At 59.3% G+C, this 18,615-nt stretch overlaps 2 protein-coding genes across 7 annotated transcripts in view; one reads left to right on the forward strand and one right to left on the reverse strand.

Moving 5' to 3' along the window:
• MGLL (monoglyceride lipase) overlaps window positions 1-8,126 on the forward strand; it is a 117,680-nt gene extending 109,554 nt beyond the window's left edge. For all 4 annotated transcript variants that reach the window (XM_079122141.1, XM_079122140.1, XM_079122143.1 and 1 more), the window contains 2 exons: window positions 3,155-3,370; window positions 4,953-8,126. In XM_079122141.1, the coding sequence (XP_078978267.1) occupies window positions 3,155-3,370; window positions 4,953-5,093 (357 nt within the window). In that variant the 3' untranslated portion in view covers window positions 5,094-8,126. The remainder of the gene's footprint in view (window positions 1-3,154; window positions 3,371-4,952) is intronic.
• A 3,850-nt stretch (window positions 8,127-11,976) lies between these two features.
• On the reverse strand, window positions 11,977-18,397 carry ABTB1 (ankyrin repeat and BTB domain containing 1). 3 transcript variants are annotated; one of them, XM_079122133.1, is made up of 12 exons: window positions 18,241-18,397; window positions 17,195-17,257; window positions 17,061-17,116; window positions 16,509-16,653; window positions 16,212-16,371; window positions 16,088-16,133; window positions 15,705-15,821; window positions 15,501-15,619; window positions 15,317-15,415; window positions 15,059-15,226; window positions 12,540-12,740; window positions 11,977-12,469 (listed from the first exon to the last, which is right to left on the reverse strand). In XM_079122133.1, the coding sequence occupies exons 1-12, from the start codon at window positions 18,294-18,296 to the stop codon at window positions 12,263-12,265; spliced, it is 1,437 nt and encodes a 478-aa protein (XP_078978259.1). In that variant the 5' UTR covers window positions 18,297-18,397; the 3' UTR covers window positions 11,977-12,262. The 3 variants fall into 3 exon arrangements, with proteins under 3 accessions (XP_078978259.1, XP_078978260.1, XP_078978261.1); XM_079122134.1 differs by lacking the exon at window positions 15,059-15,226; XM_079122135.1 differs by lacking the exons at window positions 17,061-17,116; window positions 17,195-17,257; window positions 18,241-18,397 and adding an exon at window positions 16,778-17,043.
• Window positions 18,398-18,615: the final 218 nt, after the last annotated feature.

Raw genomic sequence — 18,615 nt, forward strand, 5'->3', positions numbered from 1 at the left:
ACCTGGCATGGCGTGGGTACTGAAAGGTGAACAGTGCGGTTATCACAGCCGTTCAAAGACGTGTCAGCAAAAACACAGAAACTCGGGGAGAGAAACACTAGCTTGGGCCAGGGCTCTAGGCACGTATCAGTAGAAGTGCTGAACTTGGCCTGGACAAGGGAATGAGGGGTCTCTGGCAACAAGAGGAAGGGCCCAGCAAAGAGGCCACCTGAAAACACCAGAAGCCAGTCTGTAACACGCAAACACCAAGAAAGAAGTAGCAGATGCATTGGGGTAGACTAATCCCAGCAAAGCAGGAGGCTGAGGCAGGAGGATCTCAAGTTTGAGGCCAGCCTCAGCAACTTAATGAGGCCTTAACCAATTTAGTGAGACCCTGTCTTTAAAAAATATAAAAAGGCTGGGGATGTGGCTCCATGGTACAGCACTTGCCTAGGATGCATGAGGCCCTGGGTTCTATTCTCAGAAAAAGAAGTCAAGGGATTAGACCGTGAATCCTCTTTGGAGGCTGACATTTTGGTCTTTGGTTTTGAACGGCTTCTTCTGTTGACCAGTGGGCCTGGTCTGGGAGGGAGAGGCCTGGCCACCTCTTTCCTGAGTCTTAACAGAGAATGGATTTCTAAGACTTTTCTGGACTTGGCTGTTAGTTCTCAAAGGCTGTTGGGATTGGGCTGGCGTGGCCAGCACCGGGGAGGGCGTGGGCCCTCCGTGCCTCGGTTTCCCCAGGCGGCCTGGCCTTTCTCCTCCTTCCCTGTCTGTGGTTCCCATCCGAGCTGCCCTTTCCCCCACACATCTGGCAGCTTCTTCCCCAAGGCCCAGAATAGGCCATTGTGTAAACAGGGTTCACATGACGTGCAAAAGGAAGCCGCGAGCAGGAAGCCACTGGGACCGTCGGAGTCATTACACCCTGGCGCGGCCTCCCCAGGAGGCGCGGGGCGCAGGGCTGTTCCAAGCAGGCAAAGCGTCAGGCCAGTTTCAGGAAATGGTCACTGGACACCCGACCTACGGCCAGACTCACAGCCCCTACTGGGCCTGGCCAGGGCCTTGGCCAGCCTGCTGGGCCTGAGAGCCCTAAGGACAGTGCCTTGAATCGGAGCGGGCTTAGTTCTCTAGCAGGTGACTTCTGAGGTCAGGATACCCCCCTGTAGCTCAGAAGACCCAGGAGTGTCCCCTGGGTCCACGTGGCCCAACTGCCTCCCTAAAGGGGCTACAAGAAGGACAAGTTTTGGACCCAAAGGGTGCAGCGGTCCTTCTGCTCTCCTTCTATTGGTTGGAGCGTGATCATGAGACCACGCCCAGCTGCAAGGGATGCTGGGAAATGTAGTCTTTAGTTGGGGGAGTTGTCTACTTGACTGAATAGCAAGGGTTCTACAGGAGAAACAGGGATTGGGGTAACCTGGTAATAACAGGCAGGTTATTAAACGTCTCACTTAGTTTCCTTAGATGTAAAAGATGAATAATAAGCCGGGCACACTGGCGCACACCTGTCATCCAAGGGGCTCAGGAGGCTGAGGTAGGAGGATTGAAAGTTGGAGGCCAGCCTCAGCCACTTAGCAAGGCCCAAATCAACTCAACAAGACCCTGCCTCCAAATTAAATATGAAAAAGAGCTGAAGATGTGGCTTAGTGGTTAAGTGCCCCTGGGTTCAATCCCTAGTACCAATAATAACAATAATAATAATAGCCATGCATCAATCAAGGTAGTTTTGGAGTTAAATTAGGTATTAGGCATTGTACATATAAGTGCTGGGGCTGAGCATTTAGCAAGAGCTCAGATGTCAACTGTCCTTTTTTTCTAAGCTGTTCTTATTTTCTTACTCAAGGAGACCCAGGGGACGGCCTGGCCCATGCTGGCCACAGGGTGGACTCTGGCACGTGGCCCTGCTCTTGGTTTCAGGACTTGGGCCATCCTGAGCCGGGGGCTCCTCGCAGACCCTGAAGGAGCACCCCTGCAGCCTGGGTCCCTGGCCGGCTCCCCCTACACTGCCCGCCAGTCCCTTGGCCCACCAAACAGATGGCCTGGCCTTGTGGGATTCACACCAGCTCAGCTGCAGGAAGTGGCTAATCTGCCTCGTGTGGCTTTTCACAAATGGTCTGCTTTGTGATGCTCAGTCTCTGGCAGGGGACGGAGTCCAGGCTGGCAGGGGTGACCTCAGCACAGCCTGTGTGCCCTCTTGGCCTGGCTCTGGGATTCTGACCCAGGTCCTGCAGGGGTGTCATCCTTGGAGAGTCTCCTGGGGCAGCCCTCTGCCCTCACCCCGTCCTCCCGCAGGGCAGATCTCCAGCCTGCCCACAAGCCCTCGGCGAGAATGAGGAAAGTAAGCCAAGGGGCGTCATGGCCTCACACCAACCCAGAGGGCCTGAGACACTTCTAGAACCTTCTCACCCAGATTCTGCAGGGCAGATGTCCCACCTCAGGCCACATATTGGGGCGATGATGTGCTGAGGCAGGAGGATGGCAAGTTGGAGGCCAGCCTCAGCAACTCAGCGAGGCCCTGTCTCTAAATAAAATATAAAAAGGGCTGGGGATGTGGCTCAGGGGTGAAGCACCCCTGGGTTCAATCCCTGGGACCAAACAATAAATAAATTAAATTTTAAAATAAATAAAGTGATGATGTGTGTGGGTTTTATGCAAGTACCACATATGTCATGGTACATAAGGGACTTGGGCGCCCTCAAAGGTCCTGAAACCAATCCGCCATGGATACCACGGGGCTGGCTCTATGGGAAATGTTCAAGTCTAAGAGGAGAAGCATTCAAAATATTTCTGATCGGGTTTATCGAAGGAGAAAATGCTGTGATCCCTGGGAAACCAGACCCCAGACCCGACTGACTTGAACGCAATCCATTCTTTAGATCCAAACAGAAGAAAAAAAATCTACTAAGAAGTAGATCCTGTCATCCCAGTGTCTTGGGAGGCTGAGGAAGGAAGATTGCAAGGTGGAGGCCAGCCTCGGCTGCTTATTGAGGCCCTGTCTCTAAATAAAATATAAAAAGGGCTGGGGAGGTGGCTCAGTGGTTAAGCACCCCTGGGTTCAGTCCCTGGAACTAAAAAAAAAAAGATCAGGGCTAGCCAAGGAAGCCGCGCGCATGCGCCGACGGGACGTACGCTTTTCTTTTCGTTTATTGTGTGTTATGTCCTTCTGTCCCCGCTGCAGGTGGAGCTGTACAACTCAGACCCCCTCATCTGCCGCGCGGGGCTGAAAGTGTGCTTCGGGATCCAGCTGCTCAACGCCGTGTCGCGGGTGGAGCGGGCGCTGCCCAGGCTGACCCTGCCCTTCTTGCTGCTGCAGGGCTCCGCCGACCGCCTGTGTGACAGCAAGGGGGCCTACCTGCTCATGGAGTCGGCCAAGAGCCAGGACAAGACCCTCAAGGTGAGCACTGGCCGCTCCCGGGGCGGGCGCGGGCGGGCCGGGCCTCCCGGAGGGTCACCCCAGCCATCTGAGGACCAGCTGGGCCTACAGGTGAGGACCTGGGCCCCGGGGCCAGTACCCTCAAAACCCAAAACCTGTCCCTGTTTTGTTGAACAAATAAAATCTCCTGAGAGAATGTCCTTCCAAACCCCAGTGACATGTACGGTCCCCCAGCCAGGCCCAGTAGCAGCTGGGGACACAGGTCACAGAGGTGCTGGTGGCACTTGGCAGTCTGCCCTTGGAGGAGATCTGCAGAACTGGCCCTGCTGTGGAGGGGGACCTCCCAGGCACATGTCCTGAGGCTCCGTCAGGTGGCCTGTGAGACCCAAGAGGCAGCCTGGCTTGACACAGATGTGCTTCTTTTATGTCTGATTGAACTGGGAAGAAGTCCCCAGATGAGGGGCAGAGCCCCCGCTGAGCACCCGTGACAGGCGACCCAGAAACTGTGGGGCAGATCCCAGCTCCAGGGATGGTGTGGTGGCCTTCCCCAGGCTGTGCTGTGGCCTGGCCTGAATCCAAAGCTGGTTTTCCACGTGATTATAAAGAACTAAGATAACTCGCTTCAAACCCCACGCCCAGGGACAGAGTGGGGATTCGAACCCAGAACCTTGGATTCCACACCGCTGTGCCTGGTTCTGCACTGACGAAGACTCAACGTCCTTGCAAACTTTATTTTCTTATTTTTTGGTCCTAGGGATGAACCCAGGGTGCTTAACCCCTGAGCCACCTCCCCAGCCCTTTTTATATTTTATTTAGAGACAGGGTCTCGCTGAGTTGCTGAGGCTGGCCTCCAACTTGCGATCCTCCTGCCTCAGCCTCCCGAGTCGCTGGGATGACAGGCGTGCACCACCAGGCCTGACCAGGGTTAAAGTTTTTAAAGCCAAAGGATAGTAAGGCTGCTAGGGAGGAGAGGGTCACGCCAGGTCCCTCAGCCAGGCCAGCCTGTGACAAGTCACTGGCGAAGCAGAAAGAAAACTGGGAGGGGAAGTCGAAGGTTTTGGGGGAAGTAAGCAGCAGTCAGCTTGTGGAGGGAGCCCAGAGTCAGCACCAAGCAAGCCTGGCATCTGGGGTCCCTGGAGACCCCCCAAGAGCAGCTTGTGGGCTATGGGGAATGCAAGGTGGGAGGCACCGAAGGCCCCAGGGAAGGTGAAGACTCGGACACAGAGTGGAACTCAGTAGACACCGACATGACCCAGCGGGGAGAGAGAGGTGACGTGGAAAGAAGGGACGCTAGAGCATGCTGAGAAACTGTCATTAACTTGATCAGGTGTTGGCCCCCACCGGGGACAGTGGTCTCCATCTGTAATCCCAGGTACTCAGGAGGCTGAGGCAGGAGTATCACAAGTTGGAGGCCAGCCTCCACAGCTCAGCAGGATCCAGTCCTCCTGTTCTCCCCCTGCAAAAAAAAACTGGGGGTGGGGAGTGAGAGCCAGATGCTCCTGGCACAGGGAGTGAGTCCTAGCGACACTGCACCCCCCCCGTCCCCTGTCCCTGTCCCTTCTGACGGTACAGCCCTGACTCCCTGCGTCTCTCCCAATCGCAGATTTATGAAGGTGCCTACCACGTTCTCCACAAGGAGCTTCCGGAAGTGACCAACTCCGTCTTCCGTGAAATAAACATGTGGATCTCCCAAAGGATAACTGTGGCGGTCCCCAAAGGGGGCCCCCAAGGGTCCCCGCCCTGAATACACTGGCTGAGCGACTGGCCCATGCTCTGGGGGAAGCGGGCAGAGGGAGAACAGAGCTGGCTACTTCATATATGGCTTGCAAAAAAAACAAAAAACAAAAACAAACAAAAAAAAAAAACAAAAAAACCAATTACACACTGGAGGGATCCTAGTGCAATTTACTTAAAAAAATAAATTTTTGTCATATATAAAGTTATAAAGCACTGGATCTACCCTATAAGGTAGACACTATGCAAAAAAATAATAATAACAAGAAGGAACAAGAGAGAAGGGTGACAGGCAATTCCCACGGAGGGACTCTGCTAAAGTGTCCTTTTAAAATAAGCAGGACGGGACGCCTGTCATCCCAGTGGCTCAGGAGGCTGAGGGAGGAGGATCGTAAATTGGAGGCCAGCCTCAGCAATCTAGCTAGGCCCTGAGCAACTCAGTGAGACCCTGTCTCTCAATAAAATATAAAAAGGGCTGGGGAGGTGGCTCAGGGGTTAAGCACCCCTGGGTTCAATCCCCAGGACCAAAAAATATATATATAAAATAATAAGCAGGGACTCTGCCCGCCTCTCCCAGGTCCCCGGGAATCCCTGTGTTCCCAGGAAGCCAGCCTGCAATAATTGGAGAAGTCTCCCATCCTGGCCCCCCGCTCAAGCTCCACGCAGTGCCCCTCTCTGACGAGCCATGACTCTGTGGCCTTTCTCTGGTGTGTAAGGAGGTGACCTGTGTCACCCCCAGGCCAGCTGCTGCGGCAGACTCATGTGGCCTTCCAAGGCTCAGAAAATGCCTGGCACTTCCTCCAAACAGGCAGCCACCCATGAGCTGGCAGCTCCCTTACCGTCCAAGGCCTGGGGAGGCCTGGTCACCACTGAGTGCTGTAGGTGTTCAAAAGAGGTGCCCCCTTCTGGGGACACGGATGTGGCGGAACATGAAGCATCTGATAGGCAATGTCCATTCTAGAGCAGAGCCTATTGGGATGGGTGGGTGAGTGGGAACGAGCAGCTGGAAGGAAATGGGGTGATTCTCCTGCTCCCAGTAAAGGCCCAGAGTCCCTCCTGTCCCTCAGGGAAAGTGGAAGGCGGCCTGGGGTCCCCAGGGCCTGGCCCTTCCTGCCCCCGGCCAAGAGCAGCCACCCTGGGAATCGCAGGCTGGCTCCACGGCGCCCCCTGGTGGCCAGAGAAGGAATTGCAATGCAGTTGGCCGACCTGACGTCCCCGCCAGGGCAGCGGAGAGCCAGGCCTGGAGATGTCCCCGCGCCCCTGCCCAGGCCACAGCAGGACTGGACCGTGTCAGCCAGCCCTTCCCAGCCCGACGCGGCCTCAGCCTGACCTGTGCCTCTCAGGTGCCACCCCCAGCCCTGGCCCTGCCCTCTGGCCTCGCTGCGTGTGGCAATAACGGGGGTCACCACCACCTGGGGAATTTCTTCACCTTTGATGTGGGACTTGATGTTACCTCAAAAGTCTCCCAGAACCCTGGGTGGGAACCCTGCTGCTGGGCCGCCTGCTGGGTGGCAGGGGGAAGTCGGGGTGCCCCCTGGCCCCCACTGAAGTCGCCACCCCGGGTCCTGGGGGAGGGGCTGCTCCTCCTGCCAGGCCCCCCACCTGGAGGCTGGGGATCGGCCAGCAGCGCGCATGCCCCGTACTCCTCGGGGCTCATTCTGGGTCCCTGGAGAGGGGAGTCCCTCTCCCTCCCTCCCACTCACACACGGCACATCCAAGAGCTGGCCACCCCACTCTGGCCACCAATGTCACTCTGTGCCCTGAAGCTGCAGGCTTTTGTTGAGCGCCCGGGCACCTCCTCAGTGCAGGACAAGCAGAAGCCCAAGAGCTGACCAGGCCCAGGTCTCCAGAGACGGTGGCTTCGGCGCCCCAGCTGACCTTTCCAGGAGAAAAAAGAAAAAGAAAATTTATTATAATGATATTTTTGTAAAGCACGGAGAGAAAGGTCAAGCAGAGCAGCCGTGTGTCTGGAACTTTCTGCAGAAAATTCGCCTGCAAAGTGCTAGACACCCCCGGCCCCCAGCTCTGATTCTCCTCTGGGGCTCAAAGTCCCACAGCACAGCATCCCCCGGAAGCAGGCGACAGCAATGCCGTTTCCCAGATGAACTATCAGGGCCCCGGGCTGACCCAGGACTCTCCCCCATGCCTGGATTCATTACCACGTAAGTTCTTAGAGAGGCACAGATGCGGATCTTGTTCATGAGTCACTAATATTCCAAAGGGAAAAAATAACAATGTGAAATTGGGACCATCGTGTGGACTCTGGAAAAGGGAACAGGGGGCATCTGTAGCTGAATCCGGGGCATGTGAGCCACATCTGGGGGCCCCTCCAGAGCTGGGTTGCCCCTCTGTCTTTGGGAAAGCTCAGCCAGCCTGGCATCAAGGTCCCCTGGCGACATCCACGGCTCTGTGGTGACCTTCCGAGCTTCGGGTGGTGTCGAGGAAGCTGGGTTTGGAAGGATGCTGGGTCCCGCGCGGCTCGGCCTGGAAGAGGTGACAGGAGGGCAGGATGCCCAGGTTCAAACCCCACTGGGGACATTCGGCCCCCAGTGCTGACCTCAAAGCGGGCTCTCCCCCAGGGACTTGGAGGTGACAGGACTGGCTCTCAGGCCTAAAGATCTTTTGTTTAGGCAAAGATCACACCATGTGCAGGTCACGGGGGGCAGGCGGCCACCCCATGAGGCCCCAGGTCCCGGGCAGACAGGACGGGTAACTGGGCCGCCTCCCTCCAGTCCCGGCTCCCTGCCACCTTCTAGAAGGTTCTGGGGGCCACTGCGGATGCTCTGATCCCCAGAGGCCAGCATCCCACCTCCAGGCCCCGCAGGCTTCCGTCTCTCCCTACCTTTTCTTTCTCTCGCCGACGGCTAACATAAACCTACTAGGATCGCTGTCACCTTCCCATCAATCAACTGGTTTGTCATTGTCACCGCGGCTCAAGTCACATCCCTCCTGTATACTGTTAGCGGGGAACGTGTATCGGCCTAGGACTCCTACAGGAACCCGTGTACGCCACAGCTAACCCAATAAACAGATGTTTTCTGAACGGTGCCGTCTGTCCCTTGCTGTGTGCCCGGGGTAGTGAGCCCCAGGCCTTCCGGGAGGCCGTGGGGAGGCCGTGGGGAGGCCGTAGGGAGGCCGGTGAGCCTTGCCCATATCGTGCTAGTTTTCTGATACACACTCCAGCAGTCTTGGTTGGGTGTGTGCGGAGTTTGTTTTCTCCCATGCACACTTGGGGACCTCTGGGGAGCAGGTTCTCTTACAGAGTACGCGCGTTCTTACAGACTCATCCACCACTCCTGGGGCCAGGAGGCCCAGCCTTCTCTGGCTGAGGCCTCAGAAGGCTCACTGCCTCCTTCAGCATGCGCGAACCAGCAGGCTCCTTCCCCTGCCCCTTCTCAGTCCCCACTGCCACCTGAGGGCAGGAATCCAAAGGTTCCTGTTGCTTGGTGTCACCCTGGACTCTGGCTCTGGCCACACGCTCCCGTCTGACCCAGCAGGTCGGCCTCCAGAACACTGCCAGAAGCGGACGGCCCTGCTCTCGCTGCCACTCTGATTCAGGGACAGCAGCCCCACCAGATCTGCTGCCACAGAGCAGCCAGAGGGACCTTTAAAACAAAAGCGAACCGGGAACGGTGGCACACGCTGTCCTCCCAGCAGCTCAGGAGGCTGAGGCAGGAGGCTTGCAAGGTAGCGGCCAGCCTCAGCAACTCAGCGAGGCCCTGAGCAACTCAGCAAGATCCTGTCTCTAAATAAAATATAAAAAGGGCTGGGAATGGGGCTCAGGGGTTAAGCACCCCTGGTTTCCATCCCTGGTACCAAAAACCAGAGGGAAAGAGAGACACCTTGAAGGGACAGAGAGACCTCAATTCCAAGCCGCAGCGACCCCTGGCCTGGGTGTTCATGGTGACGGTGACAGCAGTTCAGAGCAGCGGGTCAGAGCTCAGTGACACAACTTCACTTCTTGCCTCAGGTTCACGTTTTGCAAGGAGGGACGTGGGCCCAGGCCGTGGGTCATCAGCGGCTGCTTCCGCATCCAGCCGTGCCCGGCCCCTCCTGCACCCCAGCGTTATATGCATGGGGTTTTTGTTTTGAGACTCTATATCCTTCTTTCTCTGTGTCCCCAAGTTCCTAACCCACAGGGAGGGCAAGTTGGCCTGGGGGGGGGGACAGACACTTGGTCTGGGGGACTGAAGCTGAGAAGAGAGTCTGAGAAGTCCAATGAGAAGGTCCCCTCTGGTTCCCAGGCTCAAAATGAAATGCTGGCACATTTCCAGTTCTTCCCAAGTGACAGCTTTCCGCTCCGGGGACCCTGGCTGTCCCTAACCCTCGCTAACACCCGACCCTCTTCCTCCCAGCCCCTGCCTCTGTGGAGCCAGCTTCACAGAGCGCTGCTTGTCCTCTTTAGCCTACTGCACCAGGTGGGCATTGACGGTTACGTAGGAGTTTTCTGGGCAGGAGAAAAAAATATGCAAAAAATGTTTTTCTTTCCATCTATTATAGGATCAGTGGAAAAATGAATTATTATTATGGACTAGGCTCACTTAGTGACTATACTCAGGGTTGAGTGGGTGAGACATTGAGGGACTCTGGGGACACGGCATCCAAGGGAGGACCAAGAACTTTCATTATCAAGAGAAGTGATATTTTATGCTGTTTTAAAAATCAAAATGAGTGCAAAAAGTTTCATGATGCACCAAGTATCAACTTTTTAAATAAAGGCAGAGGCAGTATTATTCATTTTGACTTCAAGTTACAGCCCTTTTTTCTTTTATTTACAGACAGGGTCTTGCTGAGTTGCTTAGGGCCTTGCTAAGTTGCTGAGGCTGGCCTCCAACTTGCAGTCCTCCTGCTTCAGCCTCCCAAATCTCTGGGATTACAGGTGTGCACCACCGCGCCGGGCTCACTTGTTTTAACGGTCCCTCTGGCTGCACGCACTCCACCTAAACATCACTGTCCTGGTCCCCCCACCCAACTCCGATCATTCCAGTTCCTCTTCTTGAGGGGGTGGGAGCAAGCCCTCCTGAGATTTCAGTGCAAGACCTTATTTCCCTTCAGTTTTTCATTTGTCTTTGTTCCACTGATTTCTCTACCTGTGAAAATTTTTTGACTTTGGATAGACACTTATTAAAGCTGCGCATGGGGGTGCAGGCCTACAATTCTTGCAACAGGGGAGGCTGAGGGAGGAGGATCTCAAGTGGGAGGCCAGCCTCAGCAACTTAGCAATACCCTGCCTCCAAAAAGGGGGGTGATCTGGGGATATGGCTCAGTGGGGAGATCCCCCCGGGCACCCCTGGATTAAATCTTCAGTACCCCCAAAAAGTTAAATATGTTTTTTTAAACTCTAAAAACCACACTATAGAAACGAAGTAGAACCTGTGGACACCCCAGCTCCTCCTGTGTTCCTGGACACACTTGGCCCTCCCCAAGCAGCCTCAGTAGCCCTCTGGATACAGAGGCTTCACTGACAGCCCCACAGCCACAGGAAGTCCCGCCATATTGACTCCCTGATTTGACTACTACCCGCACCGCAGGCCCTGAGCACCTTCACACAGGAAGTGTTCCCCCATCAGACGAAAATGAGGAACCGGATGCTGTGGTTGGGGACACTGCCCCCATCCCAACCCACACAGTGGAGGGGGTGGGGACAGGTCTGGGGTGGCCTGTGACTCCTTGCACAAACGCGCTCACCAGTACGCTGACCACTTCTGCTATTGTCAGGGAACCAGAGAACATCAAGTCCGGAGTGTTTTCCTAAAACTCTGTCACTAGCATTATTACCTAAATCGATGGAGAAATGAAATTTTCTTTCTTTTTTTGGTGCCCAGGGATGGAACCCAGGGTCGCTCAACCACTGAGCCACCTCCCCAGCCCTTTTTATATTTTATTTAGAGACAGGGTCTCACTGAGTTGGTGTGAAGTTGTTGAGGCTGGCCTCCAACTTGTGATCCTCCTGCCTCAGCCTCCTAAGCTGCTGGGACCACAGGCATGCACCACCATGACTGACTGGGAAATGAAAGTTTGATATGATTTTAAATGACATCTACAAATAAGGCAGGTTTGATGTACTGCTGATTCCCACTGACAGGCATTAAAAGACATGAAAAACGTAGGAATTGAAAACTTTCTTTAAATGTTTGAATCTGGCTTCCCTAACTTGGCAAATCTCCCATGAGAATGGCCTAAGGTGGGACCTGCTGTCCTTGGGTCTGGCCCTCCTTTGGGCAGACAAAGCAGGGCTCCAAAACTGCTAGTCACCTGTCACCTCCCCCTTCAGGTCCCACTGGATGACCCCAGCATAGTGTAACAAGCACTCTGGCCTCTCCCTAAGGCAGGCCCTCCTCAGATAGCGCACCCAACACCCCAAGCTAGGAGAGAGTTCCTAATTGTCAGCTGGCACACGCCTGGTCGGGTGGCGCACGCCTGTCATCCCAGCGGCTCAGGAGGCTGAGGCAGGAGAATGGCAAGTTGGAGGCCAGCCTCAGCCACTTAGCGAGGCCCTCAGCAACTCAGCGAGACCCTGTCCCTTAAGTAAAATAGAAAAAGGGCTGGGGAGGTGGCTCAGTGGCCAAGGGGGAGGGGAGGAAGAAAGAGAAGGCAGACCGGAGTCGGGGAGGCTGAGGCCAAGGAGTGTGAGTGTGTGTGTATGGGGGATTGTGGCCTGAAAGGTGTCCTGGCGCCAACAGATGCCCTTTAATGTCGCGGTCCTTGTAGGAAAGGCCACAGGGGCTCCCTGGGGAGGAGCCTGGGTCTGGGCTGAGGGAGAGTGACGTCCTGGAAGAGGCCCGCCAGGGCCAGGGTCAAAGGCCAAGGGGGCGGGAGCGGGGGCGGAGAGGCGGGGCCGGGCGACGCCCCTCCCTCCCCAAGCTGCGCCCGACGCAGGCTCAGGACCCGCAGCGAGTTCACTCTTTATTGTCACACGCAGGCTGCTGGCCGCGCGGCCGCCCCGCGCACGGGCACGGCCACGGCCACGGCAAGCCAGGGCCGGGGCGGGAGCTGGGGAGGCGCCAGGGGCCCAGCGCCCTCCCGCCTGTCCCTGAGTGTGCCCAGCCCCGGGGCTGGGAAGCTGGTTTGTGCGCAGGGGGAGGAAGAGGCTCAGGCCTGGGGACCCTCCCTGGCCCCAGGCTCCGCGTGCAGCGCAGGACGCGGGCGCACGGCTCGCGTCCCCCAGGCTTGGCGAGGTCAGCAGTCCAGGCCGATGGCCACCAGCAGGTCCTCCAGGGCGCGCAGCCGCTGCTGCGCCTCCTCGATGGCGCTGTAGGTCTGCACCGTGCTGGCCACGTGGAAGCGGATGTCGTCCACCAGCGGGATGGAGTCGGTCTCCTGGCGCGCGGCCACGGCTGCCGCCTCCTGGCGCACGGCCTCCGCGAAGTCCTCGCGCTCCACCAGCTGCGCACAGGCGGCTCAGCGCGCGGCCCGCGGCCCGGCCCCCGGCCCCCCGCGCCCCGCCGGCGCCCACCTTCTCGATGGCCCTGGCCATGTACTCCGTGCACTGGTCCTCCAGCCTCGCCAGCCCGAACAGCTTGGCCACGCGCCACACGCCCACCACGTTGTCCTCGTCCAGCAGCTGCGCCAGGCTGCGGCCGCACAGCCTCTTGAGCCCCGGCAGCAGGTACATGTCGGCCACGCTCAGCACGTCGTAGGCCGCCTCGGGGGGCAGCTGCCGGGGAAAACGGGGAGAAGGCGCGTCCTGAGGCACCGGTGCGGCCGGCGCTCACGGCTGCGCTGAGAGGGCGGAGACGTCCAGGGAGCAGAAGCCCCGCAGGCCCCTGAGGCCTGGCCCAGATTCCCACCCCAAGGGGACAGGAAAGGGCTGGCGGGATCCCGTGCCTTGGGCTGAGCCCTGAGTCACACAGACCAGGGTGGGCTCTGCTACTTCCAGCTGCGTGACCCTGGGCAAGTCACTTAACCTCTCTGCGCCTGTGTCCTCGCCCAAGTGGTCCAGATGATCATGTCTGCCTCATAAGGTGGTTAGGACAGGAACAGAGACGTTGGCTGTTCAAGGCCAAGGAAGGGTCTCTGCCAACGGGGGTGTCGGGGAGCAACCCCGGCCTCCCACCCGTGCTGGTGAAGACTGGGTGTCCAGCTTCCGCCTGGATTTCAGGCAGCACAGGGACTCTTGCCACCACTCGCGCCAGATACGTGCCACCTACGTTGCTAGCAGTGGCGTGCTCATCCTTGAGGGAGTAGGACAAGTATTATCCCCACGTTCTTCTGGAGGGGGACACTGAGGCCCAGAGAAGTTAAGGAACTTTCCTAAGATCACACAGCTCAGGAGAGGCTAACACAGTGTCAAACCAGCCTTGGAGCCCAATTCACACTCTGAGTCCTTAAGAAGGTGGCCTTGGGGTGCAAAGCTCCTTCTAGAGAGGGCATTTCCAGGACAAGCAGAGGTACAACCCCAGGGGCAGGGCCAGAGGGCTGGGCCAAGCTTCAGGACAAGAAAAATGAGGTGGAGGCGAAGGAGGGAGGAAGGGAGGCCTGAGGACCCAGGGAGAGGTTGAGCATGGGGAGGAGTCCAGGCCTCTGCCTGGCCTGGGGCTGTGGCCACAGGAAACAAGACCGTTCTTTCCTGCTTATGCTGCAACAGAGACCGCCAGCTGTCCCCAAGCACGCCTTATCCCCTTCTTCAATTTTTTTGGTTCCAGGGATTAAACCCAGGGGTGCTTCACCACTGAGCCACACCCTCAGCCCTTTTTAGATTTTATTAAGAGACAGGGTCTTGCTGAGTTGCTCAGGGCCTCGCTAAGTGGTTGAGGCTGGCCTCCACTTGCAATCCTCCTGCCTCAGCCTCCCGAGCTGCTGGGATTATGGGTGTGTGCCACCCTGCCTGGCTTCTTCTCCCCTTCTTACTCAGTAGCGAGACTGTTTCCCAGCCTCCCTCTTTGGTGACTATGGCCGTTAAGTAATCTCTGGTAGAACGCAAAAGCTGATCATGTGCAACTTCTGGTGGTTCCCGGAACAGGAAACCACTTGCCCTATCCTCCTCTCCCTCCCATACCAGGAATCGGCCTCTGGCTCAATTCTACATATAGAAGACAATGGCCCTAGGCAGGGTGGGCGAGTCTCAGCTGTGGGCCTTGTTTGTAAATAAAGTTTTATTGGAACACAGGCACTCACGTCTGCAAAGTCAATGGCTTCTCCTGTGCTAGAGCTGAGTAGCTATGACAGAGACCACCCGGCCAGTAGCCTAAAATATCTACCTTTAGAGAAAAAGTCTGGAATCCCTTTAGGGGGTGGCAGGGAAGCAAGATGGAGAGGACAACCTAAGTCCCCAGCAAGCCACCTGCCCTGGGACACTTACCTCATCCTAAGGAGATACAAGCTTTTTCTGGAATTTTTTTTTTTTTTTTTTTTTTTTTTTTTTTTGGTGGGTTTTTTTAGTACTGGGAATGGGACCCAGGGGTGCTTCACCACTGAGCCACATCCCCAGCCCTTTTTATACTTTATTTACAGACAGGGTCTCTCTGAGTTGCTCAGGGCCTTGCTTGCTAAGTTGCTGAGGCTGGCCTCCAACCTCCAATCCTCCTGCCTCAGCCTCCCAAGCCACTGGGATGACAGGCGTGCACCTCTGTACCCGACTAAGCTTTTTGAGCCCCCCTGTGACAGCACGGTGTCCATCATACAAACGCCCCACGAGAGAGACCTTCAACACCACCTACTGCCACCTGTGAGGCCTCATGTTGGAGATGTCTCAGGACAACTAAGGACAGAGGGAAGGAGCCAGGGGAAGAAGAGACAGGAGAAGCCAGAACCCCAGGAATCTGCTGCCCTGCGAGGGCAGGGGGCTCGTGTCACTGGAATATAGGGTCACAGTTGCCACCCACCCATTGCCCGGAGCAGCTGGGGACTGCAAGGGGCTGTCCCAGGGATCACCAGCTGGTAGCCTGAGTCCCGTGGCCCATTCCTGCTCTGGAACCTAAGGTCCCCTCCGTGTGAGGACAGCCAGCTGCACCCCACCACCTGGCCGGCCCGCACCTCGGTGTGGTCGCTGTACATGTAGTAGAGCACGTGGGTGAAGACCTCGAGGGAGATGCCGTGCAGGGTGACAGCCGGCGGGTCCCCGGAGGCCGCGGGCTCCTGGCTCTCCCGGAAGTGGTCGTCCAGCAGGGCCCGGAAATAGTCGCTGCGGCCACAGAAGAAGGCCTGGGGGAGGCCGCGATCAGGAGGCGCCAGGGCCGGGCTGTGGCCCCAGGAGCCAGCCCCGGGCCGGGCGGTGACAGAGGGGACAGGTACCTTGTGGCAGAGGAAGCTGCAGCCGGCCACTCGGAAGCAGACGTCCGGGCAGCTGTTGAAGCCGTCGGGACAGGGGAAGGGCAGCTCGCCGAGGTCGCCCTGGGGCGCGGGACGGAGGGCGTCAGGGACCCGCTGCGCGACCTGCCGCCCGCGGGGACGCCCGCCGCCCCCGGGCCCCACTCACCCGGAGCTCGGGCGGCAGCGCGCAGTCGGCCAGCAGCGCCAGGTCGGCCCGCAGCCGGGGGTCGGCCGGGGGCGGCTCGATGGTCAGCACCTTGACGCACGTGCCCGGCTTGGAGGCCACTGCAGAGGGGACAGGGGCTTCAGGGGGCCGGGCCGGCCCTGCCGGGCCATCCCAGGGCCCTGGATCCGGGCGCTCCGGACGCACCGAATTCAGAGACCTTCTCGCACTTGGCCTCCAGGTCGCCGAGCAGGTCCCACAGCTGGCACTGCTTGGCCAGGCGCTCGCAGTCACTGACGTGCTCCACGCCCACGTCCATGCGGCCTGGGGACGGCGTGCGGGTCAGCGCCTGAGCGGCCCTCGGCGTCGCCGATCCACCCAGGCAGCGTCCCAGGAGGCGGCCCCCCCGGCCGCTGGGCTGCGCGCTGGGGCTCCGGGGCGCGCGGTTCCCCATCAGGGCGGCCGGGGCACCCGATGGGAGGGGACTCGGCTGCCCCAGGCGGGCGGGCCGGTCCACCTCAAGGTGAAAGGCCAGCTCAGGACCGCATCGGGCTCCGCCGCCCACCTCCCCACCTGAGCGTCGGGGTCACCTGTGTACAGGTACTGCAGCAGGGCCCCGAAGGCCACCGGGTTGATCTGCGGGCAGAGAGGTGGTTAGAAGCGGCGCGCGGCAAACCCCGCCGGCCAGGGTCCCCGGGCACCCGGCGGGCGTACCAGGGGGTGCCGCAGAACCACCACGCTCCTGCCCTGCCACTTGGTATCCAGCATGTTGGCGAAGTAGGCGCTGCGGGCCCCCAGGACGCAGCGATGCGCTCGGAACGGCTTTCCGTGCACCACGAAGACCACGTCGCTATGGATGCCCTGCTCCAGAAGCCTGGGGAGAGCCGGGCACACGGAGGGCCATCCGAGCGCTCAGATCCCTCGGCTCGCGCAGCCTGCGCCCAACTGCGCATGCCCAGCACATGCAAGCTCCGCGCCCCGCGCGTGGCCAAGGGTCCAGGCCCAGCTCACCGCTGCAAAAAGTCGTCGTAGTAATCCCGCCGCCTGCAGGAGGCCGTGACCTGCTTGTAATCCCGCAGAGCCCGGCGGATGGGGTCACTCAGCGCCCCGTAGAGACAGCGCTCGCCATCAAAGGTGTTGGCCTCGCAGCGGGCTCCTAGGACAGCGGGGCTCGGCTGTCAGTGGGGTGGGGCCTGAGAGAAATCTGAAATCTCCCTGCCCTCCTGCCTACCTCTTCACCTGCACAACTCATAAGCCCTGAAGCCCTCTTCCCAAATTACCTGGGGTCCACTCTGACCGCAGTATCTTCCCTGGCAAGGTCTAGGTCTTCAGGCAAGGCAGTGAACCCTCACAACCACTCCTACCTACAACTCAGACTGCGCGCACAATTCTGTGGCCGGCCCTGTTCTAGGCACTGAGGACACAGCCCCAGGCAAAACAGGCAGGTCCCTACGCCCATTGAACTTACACTCCAGCGGGGCCCAAGGACAAAATGCACAGGTTAATAAGTGAGCGTTACATGACATGTAGAGGCATGGTTACTGCCCCGTCCCCACGTCTCACCGTTGGCCAGGAGGTAGAGTACCAACTCCTCGTGCCCACAGAGGCAGGCGTAGTACCTGAGGGAAGGGAGAACCCGGTTGCAGTCCTTGGAGGCGCAGGGGCCACCATGCCAGCCCACACCACCTGCCACTCACAAGGGGGTGCTGTCCCACTTGTCCCGAACGTTGACCTCCACGTCTCGCTGCTCCAGCAGGTACCTGGCAGGAAGGAGGTCAGAGTCTGAGTCAGAACTGGTTCCTGGTCTGGGAGAGGAGGCTCAAAATGGGCCTTTGGGCTAGGGGGAGCCCCCCTGGGCCGGGCACACCAGAGGGAGGAAGGCTTTCGAGGTAGTCCTCAGGGACAGAGACAAGCACCAGGGGTGGCAGGGGATCGCCGGCTGCAGGTGCAGAGGCCAAGCCCTGGGGGGGAGGAAGATGGGACTTTGAGCTTCCCGCACTGGGGACAGGAGGTGATGGGGCCCTTATTTCAGCCAGAGCCCTCGGGCTTTGGGGATGGTTGGTAGGTTGGTTCTGCTGGAGGCAGGAGACCAGAGGAAGCCCCTGCAGGCATCCTGGTGGCAGAGAGCACAGGGAGAAGGGGACAGATCTTAAAGGGCAGACGAGGGACACGTAGGTAATGGGATACAGAAAGTGAGGGGGGTTCGCGCCTGGTGAGCAGCCCTGCGGGTGGGCGGGCAGCCCAAGGGGACGTCCGAGGCTAGACCTGGGAATGCTGAGGAAGGCCCGAGGGAGGCTTTGTAGAGTGTCGCAGCCTGGGACCAGCTCAGGGGAGGTCCCACGTCACAGGTCGGGACCGGGGGAGAGGGGTGCCTCGGATCCCGGCTGGGCACCGCTTCCCTCCCCGTCCGGCCCGTGGAGCTGCTGAACTCGGCGCCGAGCTCGCAGGCGCTGCCTCGGGAGCCTCCGCCTCCCTGGGGACCGCGGTCCGGAGCGCCAGGGACGGGAAGGGAGCCAGGTACGGCCTGCCCCGGGTCCGCATCCGCACTACCTGCCGCCAGGTGACCGTCCTTCCTCTCCGCCCAGCGGTCCCCTCCTCCAGGGAGCCTCGGGCTGCGAAGCCGCCCCGGGCGTTCCGAGGCGCGGGGGGCGGGAGGTGGGCGCGCCCCTCCCGCGACGGCGCCGCTGCACGCCCGCCGGCCCGGCGCTCCCCTCCCGCGCCCTCCCGGACTGCGGGTCCTCACCGCACGCGGCCCACGTCCCCTTTCCTGCAGCTGGCGAACAGGTCGCTGGTGTCCATGGTGCGGGAGGCTCGGACCCCGGCCGAACGACCTCGGGCGGCGACGCGGCGCGCCCGGCGGGACGTAAACACGCGCCGCCCCGCCCCGCAGCGGCGCCCGGCCCCGCCCTCCAGGCCCCGCCCTGCACGGCTCTGGTCGTAAACATGCCCCGCCCCGCCTGGCTCCGCAGCGGCCCTTGGCCCCGCCCCGGTCGTAAACACGCCCCCCGCCCCGCCCGGCTCCGCGGCGGCCCTTGGCCCCGCCCCGGTCGTAAACACGCCCCCCGCCCCGCCCGGCTCCGCGGCAGCCCTTGGCCCCGCCCCGGTCGTAAACACGCCC

This window comes from Sciurus vulgaris, assembly GCF_902686455.1.
Source record: "Sciurus vulgaris genome assembly, chromosome: 19".
Lineage (NCBI taxonomy): Eukaryota > Metazoa > Chordata > Mammalia > Rodentia > Sciuridae > Sciurus > Sciurus vulgaris.

Excerpts from the sequence above, each read along its gene's own strand:
- ABTB1 (XM_079122133.1), bottom strand. The coding sequence starts at position 18,296 with ATGGACACCAGCGACCTGTTCGCCAGCTGCAGGAAAGGGGACGTGGGC. Across the intron at positions 17,258-18,240 it reads GGGGACGTGGGCCGCGTGCG|GTACCTGCTGGAGCAGCGAG; the intron begins GTGAGGACCCGC and ends CCTTCCTGCCAG. Across the intron at positions 16,654-17,060 it reads ACTCTACCTCCTGGCCAACG|GAGCCCGCTGCGAGGCCAAC; the intron begins GTGAGACGTGGG and ends CCGCTGTCCTAG.